This window comes from Pectinophora gossypiella, chromosome 27 (genome assembly GCF_024362695.1).
Source record: "Pectinophora gossypiella chromosome 27, ilPecGoss1.1, whole genome shotgun sequence".
Classification (NCBI taxonomy): Eukaryota; Metazoa; Arthropoda; class Insecta; order Lepidoptera; family Gelechiidae; genus Pectinophora; species Pectinophora gossypiella.
The window spans coordinates 1,551,034-1,566,940 of record NC_065430.1 but is presented as its reverse complement, the minus strand read 5'-3'; the positions used below and the strand labels follow the sequence as shown (position 1 = coordinate 1,566,940).

At 38.1% G+C, this 15,907-nt stretch overlaps 1 protein-coding gene across 3 annotated transcripts in view; it reads left to right on the top strand.

The window, feature by feature from the left end:
- LOC126378860 (protein neuralized) overlaps positions 1–15,144 on the top strand; it is a 56,227-nt gene extending 41,083 nt beyond the window's left edge. For all 3 annotated transcript variants that reach the window (XM_050027335.1, XM_050027332.1, XM_050027334.1), the window contains exons 2-4: positions 9,491–9,663; positions 9,985–11,076; positions 11,395–15,144. In XM_050027335.1, the coding sequence (XP_049883292.1) occupies positions 9,491–9,663; positions 9,985–11,076; positions 11,395–11,826 (1,697 nt within the window). In that variant the 3' untranslated portion in view covers positions 11,827–15,144. The remainder of the gene's footprint in view (positions 1–9,490; positions 9,664–9,984; positions 11,077–11,394) is intronic.
- Positions 15,145–15,907: the final 763 nt, after the last annotated feature.

Below are 15,907 nucleotides of genomic sequence, written 5' to 3'. Positions count from 1 at the left end.
ACCAAGCATTTCGTAATGAATGACACAATTATATACGTATTTAGAAAGTTAGGTTTACACTAATTTTAAAGAAAGTATATTGTAAAGCTTGCATTTTTCAAAAGTAAATATCTAATATGTAAACTTTACGTAGAACCCTATCACATTAACCTATTTGACATTTAGTGACACTTTGGTTTCAATTTGTCGAATAACTCAAAGCGACATGGTAGTAAAGTGCCCACTTTTTAATGCTCCTGCAAAAGTGTTCAAGAGACAATAACTTTGTTGACATTCCGATAAGACACGGTGACGTCATACGACCTGATGATGACGTCACAAGCAACAATGGCTATTCAATTGACCAGTCTGACGTCAAAACAGGTATTCGCTTGGAATTTCTTGAAAATATGCAACGGCAAGGGTCCAGTAGTTGAGCGTAGCGTACGATCCGAAGGGTCCGGTTCCGAATATTGTTGAAGACATCACAAAAATAACTTTCTGATCCTCTCTGAGCTTGGTTAGGACGTTGTTGGCCACCCGATTGTCCAAAAGCATACCCCAGACACTTCATACAAACAACCACGTTTTACACAGACACCACACATTGACGTTATCGTACACGCGCGTCTGTGTGTGTGACGTCTGACGCCCCTACGATTGAAGACTAAACTATGTCCGAGGTGGGGGGGGGTTTGGGTGAGGTAAATCTAGCAAAGCTGGTGGGGAGCGGAAAGTTGCCGTTCTATAGGTAGTATTATTCCTTATTCTATGCCGAAAGTAAGATTTGGTCGAGCCAACTGTATTAGTGAAAATAATTGGAAAAAAGTCGCACCTTATTCGTTATTAGTTACTTATATATTAATAGTTACTTAATTCATAAATAAAATTCAAAAATAAGTCGAAAAATCAAATGAGATTGGTTTTTGATCATCTTAGACTGGCTTCTATTTCTGTATTAGCGTAATTTATCTTTGACCCAGTCAAAATTCCGTAGTCTCTGCCTACCCCAATGGGGAATAGGCGTGATACATACATACATACATAAACTCACACCTATTTCCCATCGGGGTAAGCAGAGACTATAGAATTCCATTTGCTTCGATCCTGACACACTTCTCTTGCTTCCTCCACATTCATCAATCGCTTCATACACGCACGCCGGTTCAGAGTAGATCGCAACCTTTTCTAAGGACATCTCCAATTTGGTCATCGTAAGTCCTTCTCGGTCTTCCTCTACCAGCCCTACCATCAACTTTCGCTTTATATACCGCTTTAAATAAATAATAGGCTTTTAATAGGCGTGATTTATGTATATTATAGCAATAGTACGTAATGACGATTTCCCTTCATTAAATATTGTTCTACTCGTCATAGAAAGGACATTAGTCGATGTAGCCGTGACCTACTTGGATTAGTAAGTTTAGTAATGTATGTACAGTCATGAGCAATATAATGTACCCACTTTAGGACTCTGTCGCACTAACATATTTGACATTTAGTGAGACTTACAGATCAATTTGTCAAAAAAGTTAATATGACATGGTACCAAAGTGTATTCTGTTACTCTTTGCCTTATTTCTAATACATCCAAAATCCATCTAAATAAACGCTTAAAAGATACTTACCTCAAAAAACACCTAAAAGTCTTGCCATGATAAATAATTCGATTTGTATATCCTCGAAGTGTCGTCAACCGTGAAATGGCGACACTCGACCGCCATCTGTCCGCATATTAGAAGTAAATCGCGTTATTTCCCCTCGGGAGTGAGCAAGGCGCCCCAGTTTAATTATAGCTGTGAATTCAAGGGGAGATATGGACGTAGCGTTGTTATGTTTTTCGAAAATTGACACCTTTTATTGTTTAGTATAGGTAGAAAAGTTGAATGTCTATGGATGTCATCTTACTTTTTTTTCTTTTTCTTTGGCTCATTTAAGGGACAGGCCAAGATCATAACACCATGCTGCCTAGTCGTCAGTCTATACGATGTTCATCTAACGTTTTTTTCTCGTCTAACCTGTTGCTTATGCACATGGCTCGCCACATTCAGCCTCATCAGTCCGCCATGCGTGACGATCTAAAAAACCACCAACCATGACAGTCTTGCACGCGCATGCGCCGTCTTCATGCGAGTGAAAGAGAAAGGTTTTTTTTAAGTATAAAACGAATCTTTGACTTTAATACAATACTATTGCGCAAGCGCTGTGTTATCTTTGAAGGATACCTAATGACTCCAGAGACGCTAAACATCTCACCCCCAAACAAATGCTGCACTAAGTATACAGGGTGTTAGTGACATCGTAACGAAAACTTTGAGGGATAATTCAGAACATGATTGTGCGTTGATATCAAGTAGAATTTTTCGTCGTAAAAGTATGGAACTGAAAATAATTAGAAAAACTAAATAATTGTCCGACAGAAAATTCCACTTGATATCAACTCAGAATCATGGTCTGAGTCATCCACCTCAGTACTTGTACGGGGTGTGACATCGTAACGAATACTGAGGTTAAATCAAAACTGTTGTGTCTTTTTCTTGTGTAATACCATAAGTTTGTATTGTGGCGTCTATCATAGATAAAAATATTTTCTTTCTTTCTTAATAAAACTCACAGCGTATCACCCACATATGAAATGTAATTTCAAATTAAATATTATCAAGGGCTACTTAAAAAAGGACCACTTAAAAATGAGTCAAGTTCAAACACCCTCTCGTGTTATTCAACCCTCCTCCGTCTAAATCTACAAAGTGTTACATAGTTTACAATACAAAAAACACACCTATTTATTTTGTCATCCTCGTATCATTTGGCATTGTACTCGACAGGCCTTTGTCTAAAAAAATGTTAAGTCCCTACCTATATCTTTTCGCGCGCTTTTCTTATCAGGTATTTTATAGTACCGTTAAGATGGTACAAGTGACAATTAACAAAAGGAATATTATCGAAATATATCGTATGAAATGTATTCCATAAAATATGTAGTCCACATAACATGAATTTGAATATTTCGATCGTTTTCTGTATAAAATCGCGTGTCAAAAGCAGTGCCAAATAAAATGGTTACAAATACCGTAACTAACATATTCATTGAATCGTTATAAAACTTATAAAAGCAGTAACTTAATTTAAAAACCGAAGTTTTTACTCATTTTTTTCTGGTTGGTCACGGTTTCTGAACCGGGTCTTCGACCGCGCGCAGCGTTCCTGAACGAAGCGTTGCTTAGGCTGTTTAGCTTTGTTCCTATGCTTTTCTTTTATTCATTACAACTATAGTTCATTTGACAGCTGTCAATATAAGACTAAAGCACACCCCAGACACTTCATACAAACAACCTCGTTTTATACAGACACAACACCTTGACGTTATCATACACGCGCATCTGTGTGTGTGACGTCTGACGCCATACGATTCAAGTCTAAACTATGTTCGAGAGGGGGTGAGGTAAATCTAGCTCAGACGCTGGTGGGGAGCGGAGAGTTGCCGTTCTATACGCAGTTTTATTATTTATTCTATGATGTAAATAAACTTAAGTACAAGGCACACATAACCACACAAGTTGTTACTCTTACAGCCCACCCTTCTCTTTATAACAATAGCTGTTTTATTACGATCATCCCTTGAGATATTTTCTCATTCGCGCAGCTGTGAGTGCAAGGGAGGGATATAGGGCAGTAGGTATTTATATTTATAACTATATGACCCGGGAAACACATTTTCATAATTGGGTCGTGTACTAGGTTTAAGAAAAATTATGAAATTCTGATTACTAAATAAAGACAGATCTAAAACTAACGAAAAACATTTTCTTTTTTCTATTTAACTTATTTATGAATTTTAAACAAGAACAACGTAATAAGTCCGACATTTTATCACGTTTTTCTATGACGTCACATTGTGGTTTTTCAAATTCTATGGTAATTTCGTGTTTTGATGTTTAGTAAAAAGTAACTGATTTGACTAGTTGGAAACTAACCTATTACTTACTGTGTAAACGTTCCCTGGACTACGACAATCTTTTCAAAACCAAAATCAGCCAAATCGGTTTAGCCGTTTTCGAGTTTTAGCGAGATTAACAAACAACAATTATTTTTTATGTACTTATAAAAGATAAAAGGAGATCGAAGATATAATGTTCTAAATTTCTAACCTAAAAATGGAACCTACCACCCGCGCTTTTTATAAGAGGCGTCCATTTTGTTTCGTTATTTGATCGTAATGCAATGGTATTTTACGAATTCAGCCATAATGGTTTAGATTAAATATGGAACAGTTAAAAAGTAACATAGCATACAGCCTAGTACGAAGAAGACATTAGGAAAATGACATTAGTTTCTGACAGCTGACAAATTAAGCTATATTTAACGAAGTATAGTAGAATGTTGATGTAACAATTTTTTCCCCAAATTCTTACCCCACGCGCTTTTAAATACCCCTAATTTTGCCTAACACGGCTTCCCCTTATGTGATCTTATTAAGCTAAATTGGTTCCGCGTTTATTTTCGTGCTAATATTAATAACTCGCACGTGGCTGACTATGTTTAGATGTAAACAATTTACTTTTGGACGGTAAATGAACTTTAACAATATCAAGAGGTGTTTCAGCCGACTTGTAACTAGGTATGTAGCATTTAATAGGCTTTATAACATGCAAAGCCTTTGCCCTCTAATTGAACAAATAAAAAGTAAATATTTTTTTGCTTGTGCATTCGTTTTTCCAAATAATTTAATTAAATATTTATTTTTCTGTGATGGCATAGAATGTATTATTATTTTTCTTATAATTTTCTTTTTAATTTAATTTATTTTTAAAATTGGCGCCATATTCTTTTCCCGCCAATTTCTAATGTCGGCCATTTTGTTTTAACAACTACGCGAATTAAAGAGGCCGTTGCACCGCACCGATCTATTGTAGAAATAGTTAGTTACACAATTTTTGCTCCTATTTTAGTTTGGATCTAGATCAGTCTGGACGTCACACACTATAGTTAGTAGCACTATTAGCGCTACACCAGGAACTGACGTCATTAGTGACATTTGGATGCGTTCTCAGAACAAGTTGCGCGATTGAAGAGTTTTTATTTTGGCGCGTAAACGTTGTGATGCAATGGCGCGGGACTCTGTGACTATTATTTTGCAATTAATAGTTTACGTTAACAGCCTCCGTGGTCTAGTGGTTAGAGCGTTAGGCTCACGATCTGGAGGTCCGGGTTCGATTCCCGATGGGGACATTGTCGAAATCACTTTGTGAGACTGTCCTTTGTTTGGTAAGGACTTTTCAGGCTTGAATCACCTGATTGTCCGAAAAAGTAAGATGATTCCGTGCTTCGGAGGGCACGTTAAGCCGTTGGCCCCGGCTATTAGCCGTAAAAACACCACCAACCCGCATTGGAGCAGCGTGGTGGAGTATGCTCCATATCCCCTCCGGTTGATTGAGGGGAGGCCTGTGCCCAGCAGTGGGACGTATATAGCTGTTGGTGATGATGATGAATAGTTTACGACTTCAAATTAGCCGCTTCATCACTGTGTTCCTGTGTTCCTTGCTTCTCAAACGGGGAGCGCCGGTTCGATTCCCAGTATCGGACTTGCACCAGGAATTATTAATTTATCTCAAGTGTTTTCACTAGCTAGCTCGGCCATTATAGACGTATACCTAAAAACATTCATCAGATCACGTGTAATATTTCCCAGTGTGTTATAGAGAAGCCATGGAATTCCACTTCAGATATACCATTTTTTATTTTTCGGCTCTCCTCAAAATCTTCATAAACGCATCCTTCATTGGCCCCGATTCCTGCAGACACCTCCTTATTTTATTTTAAATTATACCCGTAATTTTCTTATCCACCAAAAAGGAAAGGGACGGGAGATTGACAACTGGAGATTGATTGGCGAATTATATAGGCATCTCGCTGTTATGCAACCCGTTTCATATGTGCTGTCAACTTAATTCTGTCGGGTTATTGGCCAATATATAAATTTGGGAGGGCTTTTAAAATTTCTGCCTAAAATTGACGTGTGTTCCATAAATTTTATGCCCGTCGATTATCCGCCCCTTTCCTTTTCAGCGGATAAGAAAATGACACGTACAACATAAAATACAATTAGATGGTGTTTACAGGAATCACCACCATTATGGTATTAAAACATCCTACCTTAATTTAAAGTCAATGTTATAATCCTTTCAGACCTGGCGCGTGTCATACGACCGCACACGAACCATCGCAATTAAAAGGGTCATCCTACCGTTGAAATCAAAACGTTTTTCTACAAAATAATTGCAGGATACTAAAAAATACCATTTAAATCTAATGGAGATACGGTTCAAGCACTTCATATACCACTGAGCACCCTAAGCGTTAGATTTTCGAAAAAGGAACATCAGATGCGCTTGGGCACTGAAGCGTGTGTCCTGTTCTCTGATTGGTTAGCTCTTAACCAATCGGCGTTGAGAATTTGTTTATGGAACGCGGTGGAAATGCATCCGTTGTTTATTTGGATTATTTTCACAACATAACAGTAACTCACGACTCCCAATTGGGGTAGTCAGAGGTACATCCATCGCAAGATGAACTAAGTGCCCACGACTCGGCGAGCTGTCTATTAGACCAACGTGATTAGTGGTGAGCCGTATCGCCATCTATAATGGTCATCAAATTCAAATTCAATAATATCTTTATTCAAAAGGTAAATAGTTACACTTTGAATCGTAAATTTTTCAATAACGAACGTCTCATCCGCCCAAAACTACTGCAGCTTCTCACAACCTGTATAGCCGGGGAAAAGAAGCCGCAAGAAAAACATCGGCAAACAGACGTTCCTTTTAAAAAAAAAATAAACAAGATATTTTTATGCAATTGAGTAATTTAACTGCCTAATATCAGTTCTCAGACAGTTACTCTCATGCATTCATATCTTCTAAATAATCACTAACCTTTTTTTGCAAAGTTTCTGTTTAACTACTGTCTTAAAATGGCCACATAGAAGCAATTCATCTAAGAAAGCAATATTGCAATTTGACATTTGCGCATATAAAAGTAAGTGCGCAATGCAAACAAATGTCAAATTGCAATATTGCTTTCTTAGATAACTTGCTTCGATGTGGCCATTTTAACTCCTCAGTGCCCAGCAGTGGGACGCTTGTATAGACGGTATTTTGTATATCTACAGTATTTTGAATATGAATAAAAGCGCATAGATAAACACCTAACTAACTAACGTTCGTACAAAAGCACCTAAATCTTATCTCGTCAAATATTAACAGAGCAGAGCCAGGTGGTACGTTTCAGATGAAAAAATAAAGAGGGTGTCCGCCATCTTGGATTTTAGAGGGCGACTTCCGCCGGAAGGAGACGTAGATTCGGGGGAGAAATCCAATTTTTGAAATCGGAAGTTTAGAAAAAACTGATGTTCGAGATTAAATGAGATTATTTATACATATACTTAATTAAAGTTTCGATAAGTTTTTTGATTGATATGGAGCTTCCACCACGCTGCTCCACTGCGGGTTGGTGGAGGCGTTTTTCCCCTCCGAAGCACGGATTCATCTTACTTTTTCGGACAATCAGGTGATTCAAGCCTGCAAAGTCCTTACTAAACAAAGGACAGTCTCACAAAGTGACTTCGACGATATACCGATTCATAATAATTAAAACACATAATGACGGGTTCTTACCGCGTTTAAAGCACGGATATGAGACTCCCGATATTTCGACACTGTTGCAAGTGCCATAATCATGATAATGTTTGCAAAAGGCAAAACCAAATAAAACCTAAGATAAACCTAAGCGATCTAACTGACAAATCTCATATAACTACTTCCGACTCCCATTCAATTGTGTCATAGGAAATAGCACGTGTTCACACAATAGGGTTCACCACCCCACGGTTATGCAATAGGGGTTGGCGCGCGGTGTAGTGTTGCCCTTGTAAAATAATAGTTATTATTATTTTTATTTCTGGCGGGACTACTTGGGTGTTGCTAATTATAAGATTAATGATTACCTAAATGATAAAAATGTCTGTTATTAAACGTGTTCCTCTAGTTATTAAATAACTTGTAATGTATACCTACATTGATTTAAAAGATGTGTTGCTGTTGCAGTTTCTTGTCATTTCTTCTCCTCAGCCATAACACTTTGCTAAATGACGTAAATTCAAAAATGTTACATCGATCTTCAACAAGTTTATCCATGAGAATTACGTTGAATGATTCTGATTTCTGTTCTATTGCGATTTTTTTTTATACACACTAACGTTATGTCAGGATCTGAGTATACGGAATTGGATCGTGTACTAGCTTCAAGATAAATTATGAAATTCTGATCACTAAATAAAGACAGATCTAAATCTAACGAAATACATTTTCTTTTTTCTATTTAACTTTTTTAAGAATTTTAATCAAGAAAAACGTAATTGCGATGGATGTACCATTTGGGAATATGGTCGTGAGTTAATATTTATTTACTCATCATCATCACCAGCCCATTAACGTCCCCACTGCTGGGGCACGGGCCTTCCCTATGGATGGATAGGGAGATCGGGCCTTAAACCATCACGCGGGCCCAGTGCGGATAGATGGTTATTAACAACTGCTAATGCAGCCGGGACCAACGGCTTAACGTGCCTTCCGAAGCACGGAGGAGCTCGAGATGAAGACTTTTATTTTATGGTCACCCATCCTATGATTTATTTACTAGTCTCTGTCAAAAAAGAAAGATGTTCCGTGCTTCGTTACATGAGCCATGCCAGGGGCCTTTGGCGGCTCAATAGTAACTCTGACGCCAAGGTTGATGACGTCGGTAATTCACCTCACAACCCACACGATAGATGTCTCTGTTTAACAAAATAAATACTTTTCTAAGTACTTACAACAAGATGTCTGTTCATGTTATTATCTCCCCTCGCTTCTACGAACACCTGTCGGGCAGATGTGCACGCAGCTTGCCCATTAGAGGGTGAGCTGGCATGAATGTCATCTTAAAGGGAACTTATGTTGTGCGGTTTTCGTAATTATATAAGTTTTGAGGAGCTCGGTGGCGCAGCGGTAAACGCGCTCGGTCTGCGATTGTTGAAGTTAAGCAACTTTCGCAAAGGCCGGTCATAGGATGGGTGACCACAAAAAAAAAGTTTTCATCTTCGTGCTTCGGAAGGCACGTTAAGCCGTTGGTCCCGGCTGCATTAGCAGTTTTTAATAACCATCAATCCGCACTGGGCCCGCGTGATGGTTTAAGGCCCGATCTCCCTATCCATCCATAGGGAAGGCCCGTGCCCCAGCAGTGGGGACGTTAATGGGCTGATGATGTAATGAAGTTAAATAAAATTAGATGGTGTGTACTGGAATCAAGAGGGAAACCACTGCCCTATTTTTCCCTAAAAAAGTAGCATGGAAAATGCTGCACCGACAAGAGCGTGGCTCTTAAATTGATGATGATGATGTACTGGAATCAGTACCAGTATTCTTTATTGTATGGTCTAAGTGGTCTAACCCCCCCTTTTCTGTCTTTGCAGCCCCCCGAACGTCCTGCACGGGTGGCACGCCAAACAACTTGCCACCGCTGAGCTTCCACTCGGTGCACGGGGAGAATGTCCGGGTATCCCGGGACGGCTTCACCGCCAGACGCGTCGAGTCCTTCTGCAAGGGAGTTGCCTTCAGCGCACGCCCCGTCAGAGTCAATGAAAAGGTCAGTCTATACATGGTGTTAGTGATATCGTAATGAAAACTTTGAGCGATGATTCAGACCATGATTCTGAGTTGATATCAAGTGAATTTACCTGTCGGAAAATTCATGAAATATTTTTTTTTTTAATTATTTTCCGTTCCATACTATTGTGACGGAAAATTCCATTTGATATCCCTGAAAGTTTTCGTTATATCTCATACCTACTTGTATGGCTACCTGTATGTGCTGGTACGAGGTGTAAGTACTTCCTACTGGGTTACCACGGCTTTAGTTAAAGTTCTTAGTACTCATTGTTTTAACCAACCTTTTCTCCAATTTCAGGTCTGCATTCGCTTCGTGGAGATATCGAACAGTTGGAGCGGCGTCATCAGGTTTGGATTTACCACCCACGATCCGGCCACCTTAGCCCACAGCCTGCCCAAATACGCCTGCCCAGACCTGACCAACAAGCCTGGCAACTGGGCCAAGGCTCTTGGCGAGAGATTCTGCGAGAAGGATAATATGTTGCATTATTATGTTAACTCTGCTGGTGATGTCCATTTCGCTGTCAATGGAGAAGACAAGGGACTGTTTTTCTCAGGAGTTGACACACGAAACCCTCTATGGGCGCTGGTTGATGTGTACGGAAATTGCACTGCTGTACAGTTCGCGGACCCAAGAGCCCCAAATCAGAGGAGGTCCAACCCCAACATTGAAGAAGACAGGATCATCTCATCGATGCGCTCCCTATCCGTTGAGGAAGCTTTACCAGCGCCGAGATATCAAAACCCTTTGGTGCCACTCTCCTTGCATAGAACTAAAGGACGGAACGTTCATTTCGTCAACGACAGAGGCGTAGCGGCGAGGATAGAAGCCGAATTCTGCCAAGGATACGTGTTTACAGCGCGCCCAATGCGCCCAGGACAGACTATTGTAGTCCAAATCTTGTCTACAGAAACCGCTTATGCAGGCAGTCTTGCCATCGGCCTGACCAGCTGTGATCCGGCAACTTTACGCACATGCGATTTGCCAGATGATGCGGAACAACTGCTGGATAGACCAGAGTATTGGGTTGTGCGTCGGGACGCCGCTAACGGGTTAAGAAGAGGCGATGAGCTGGCAGTAACATTGACTTTAGATGGCGAGGTCCGCGTCAGTCGGAATGGCTCACCGCCAGTAACGGTTATGCACGTGGACCATACTTTAAGGTTGTGGGCGTTTGTGGACATTTATGGAGCTACTCAGAAAGTGAGGATGCTGACGTCACAAGTGCCAGCGCAGACGCCCCCTCAGCAATTGAGGGTGATCACAGGGTCTGCTCAGCCCATAGCGACGGGAGCTGGTGGCACGGTGCTGGTTGTCAGTCTACCGCCGCAGAATAACAACCAGAATAATCAACAGGCTTTGACGCTGGCCAGCGCGCATTATATTGAGGTGAGTGTCTTTGGTTTGACTTTTTTTTTAAAGTTTTTTGCTGCTCTAGAATCTAGGCTTTTAAGCCTTAGTGTGTCACATTGCCGTATATTATTGATAGGTTTCTTTCCGCGTCGGAAATCAATTTTGGATTTACGATATCTGTTGTTAGCACAAAATAAATAAAAAGTATTGTAAATAAAAAGTAGACTCTAAGTAGATTCTAATTTCCCAGTAAAAAAATGGGGAAAATTATCCAAGTATATCTCACAATTTTTAAAGTATTATTTATTTCGTGTTCTCCTCCCCTAATCTAATCTATTCTCTCTTCTCTTGCAGCCAATCCAGACATCGTCACAGCTCTGCCTCGCTGGTTTACAACCCGCCCCGGTACAGCAAGCCCCACAGGTGCAACCTTATCGCCGAACAGAATGCACCACCAGCCAAAACAACGTCAACGAACAATCCTGTCCTAACGGCGAAGCTGTACGCGTAGAAAGACCTAGACACGTCCCGAATAGAGTTGAAAACATGCCGTCAACCAGCCAACATGGTCACCAGCCTATTTACTCTGTAATCGGTGAGGGGAACCTCACGGGGACAGAGTGCACTATATGCTACGAGAATCCTATAGATAGCGTGTTATATATGTGTGGGCATATGTGTATGTGCTATAGGTGTGCTGTGCAGCAGTGGAGGGGGAAAGGCGGCGGGCAGTGCCCATTGTGTAGGGCGCAAATTAAAGACGTAATTCGAACGTATAAGTCTTGATGAGGTTAGGTTCCGATGTGGGTTTGGCTCTGGAATTTTGTCGCGTAATATAACAGTTTAAAAAGTCAATCTGTCAAAATGACAGTACCGATAGAATTTAGATTGACAGCTCTAGATATAGTGCCGGATGGCTTACGCTTAGTTGTAGAACTGTCAAATTCAACTATAATGAAGTTCGGTTCGTCAGAAAGGACACGTCATGTTAAAATTGATAAAAACAGTTTTTTCCGTTTATTAGTAATTGACTATAATTTCAGAGCCATATCTCTATTTTTGCAATTATTTAATCTGTGAACTGTTTGAAGTACGTAAGGGAGCGGGATGTAGGTACTGTGTTATTGATGAGCGAAAGAGACGAATAGCTGTCTATAGGTTTCTATACTATTTATGCCAAAAACTGGACGTGACTTTGACATTTAATTGACATTTAGGTATATAGCTATGTTAGAATCCAAAAATGTGTATATAATTTATGGGGTATGCATAATTTATTTAAAACCTTATGCATTTGGGTTTGGGCTAAAACAGTATTTTCGACGTAATTTTACCCCTGAAATGGGGAAAAGTAATTTACACGACAACACAATTGCGATTGGCTGTATGGAGAAAATTCTAACGCCATTAAGTGTTGCTAACTAAAAGTTTCACTGGTTGAAAATATAAGTTATATCGACAATTTTTAGAATAGTATTTAAACGCAATTATCGGGCTAAGAAATAAACGTTATGACATTATTAAATAAACGGCAAAGCATAATAATATATGAAAATTAGTATACATTTAATAATATATACTTATATTTTTAAGTTTCTATGTAAAAATCGGGATTTCGAAGACATAAAATTATTCCAAAAAGGCGCCCAAAATCCGCGCGCGTTTTTATTAAGTGAAATATTTAAAAAATACATAACCTAACAATGACTATGTTTATACAAAATATTACTTGACTAATTTTACAATTTTGCGAAGAAAACGTAACTGGAAGGGAGTATAGATGGCTTTTTAAGCTGATTATTCTAAACCAAACTACTGTAGAAGTATTAGGGACAGATACATTGTAAAATTGTAGCGTTATGACAGAAATCTATTGATGAATCTTACAGTTAATAAGGGCTAACAGTAGAGGGGGTAATATCCTGAAAGCTAAGGTATTCAACGTCTATTTTGATAGACAGAAAGAGACACGAGATATTGACTCGTTCGATTACCATGACTGTCAACATTGTCAAATTAAACTTCGCGCCATGGTGAAGTGATGTGAAGTTCGTCAGTCTTTCAAATGTCAAATTTCTGCCTCAAGATAGACTTTGGTGTTACCATTGCAAATAATATTCTAGCTAGTTAGAAGTTAGCTACAGGGCGACTAGCCTTATTAGCTAAGAGGCTACGCTAAAAACACTTGTATATAGGTCGAGTAGATATGCTAGGTGTTAACTTAGGGTTCCTAGGACATAACTAGCCAGCAAACACGTCCGTCGCGATAAATTGGTGATAGTAATAATGCATTTAATAATTTAAAAACCATATCGTAATTTTTACTTTTTTTTCTACTGTAATGTTACCATTTAAGAGAGTTGTGAAATGTTTGGCGGGAATTTTTCCACACTTCGATTGGAATTTTAGCGGAAACAATCGGTAGATTTTTAACGCTACCGCACAGTGTTGCTAGTGCTAAATTTTTCGTATCGCCTCGGAAAGATTTCAGCTGGAACATTTTTTGAATCGATCGACAATATAATATTATCCAGAGCTTTAAAGAAAATTATTGGAGTAAAAATCTACAATCATTCCTTCAATGCTCAACTTTATTTCGAGTGGCAACATTTTCGAAAGCATATCATTTTGACTAGACTTTCTCGACATATCCTTTTTCTAACAATTTTTCAATTTGTAAATATATTTTTAATCATTCCCTTTATAAGCGTTTTGTAGGTGATTACCATTAATTTCATTTATACCAAACTTTTGCCGCCAGTTTTCGAGTATTTAGTTTTTAATGTAACTTTGACTTTAGGATTCTAAAATTTTGGAAATATAAAATGGGTGAATTTTTGGAAGTACCTGTTTTTCTAAAGTGTTGGCCACGAAATGTGGACCTCGTAAACCATTCGGCTCACATTATCGTTCAAAAAAATGGCATATTGCAGGTACTTCAGAAATTCCCTTATATGTGCTCGAATTTTAATCTGAGATTTTCTTAGAATTTAGAATCTTATCGTCTTCTAGTTTATAACGACATATTTATTAATATTTTTTAAGACAGTTACGGACCACTATACCAAAACAGTGTGACCAGTTTATGAACAGAAACCCTGCTAATTTTACAAGAGTTGCGATTTTCAAGCCAAATCTTAAATAAGTATTTAGTAAAACCTGTAAATAAAAATTAAAATAAGTAAAATGGTGTCGTTGATACATGTTGTTAAATAACCTCTCGATAGGAATTATTATTTTTTGTCTATTTTGGTGCTAGAAGACAAAAAAAATATAAATTACTTCTTTTTCTGCACTTTTAAAATTCACAATACATCTTGTACTTACATTTTTTCTGTCAATTGTAATAATATTAATACTGTATACTTTTTCTGGAAATATTTTCTGTAAGAACAGACTTAATTTTTATTATAATCCAACAGCTTTAAATTATAATGACGTCCTTCACTTACTATAAGGACAAGAAAGAGATAAAGCTAGTTTTAGAGCTGTAAAAGTATAATAAAGCTAAGTCTGTTCCTGTCGGAATGATGGGGGTCAAAAGGGCCACATTGAAGATTATGTTATTTGACATTTTGTCGACATTGCACACTTACTGGCATGTCAAATTACAATATTTCTTTTTAGATTAATTGTGTCAATGTGGCCTTTTTAACCCCCTAGCACTAAAGTGTTTTCAATTTTTGCTAACTCAAGAGAGGAGCATGTATCAAATCTACGATTCCTCAAAATTATTTCTTTTCGAAACTGATTTTAAAATGATATTTTTAAAAAGACACGCTATGAATAAAAAATATTTAAGTATTCATACAAAAAGCTGTCTTCTAATATTATTGTAAAATCAGTTAACATAGCGGCCATTTTAAAGTTTGGAGTAACAACAAAATGGCCGACAAGGGGAAAATTTTGCGCAGTCGTAGACCAAAAATAATTTATGTGATAATTTAATTTCGTTAACGTAAAAAGCGTAATTTTTCAAGCACCTTGTACAGCGTTGGCATCTAGTCGATAGTAATTTTAATTTATTTTGATTTCGATACGACTTCTTGATAATGTTGAGGTTTTAGTATTAAGTTTTGAAAATAAAAATGGTTATCAACATTACGATTGGATTTGATTTCCTCTAGTTAGACTCCCCCGGCCCCGGTACACTTGCACCGAAGAGTTATTAATTTATCTTAAGTACAGTTTTCACTAACATAGTTGGCTCAAGTCACCACCTATCACGTTGGTCTAACAGAAAGCTCGGTGAGATGTGGGTACTTCAAATAACTAAATTCATCTTGCGATGGATAGACCTCTGACTACCCCATTGGGATATAGTCGTGGGCTTATTTTTTTGGCTCTAAAATAATTTGAATAGTGCCGGCCTACATTGTAAATCGTAACAAATGACGAAATCATGACTAAATCCTAAGTATCAAGATGTGTCATCAGAAGTACGAAATTGCGCAACATTTTGCGTAGATTCGCGCAAAAAATAATATTCTAAAACCTAGCGCCCTCTAGTTATAAAATAAAATCTTGGACAGACAGATTATAAAGTTCATTGACACCCGAAAATGACAGAATAGATGTTGCCAGTGTAATTAAATCACCCTACTAAAAAGTAAATTTAGAAAAAAGTGCATGAGATGCAACATTTATGGTCCTTCGATACGGATTCAGTATATCAAAATAGGTATTAACAGACTATTTCATATATAATTTATGTTATTTTATTCAAAATATTAAAGTTACAACATCACATTTCATTGTGCAAGTATTTGTTCAATAGTTCTATTTGTCACAGTGTAATATCATATTTAATATATTTTTTATACGTAGTCAAATACTTAGAATCTATTTCTACAGTGTAAATTACTTT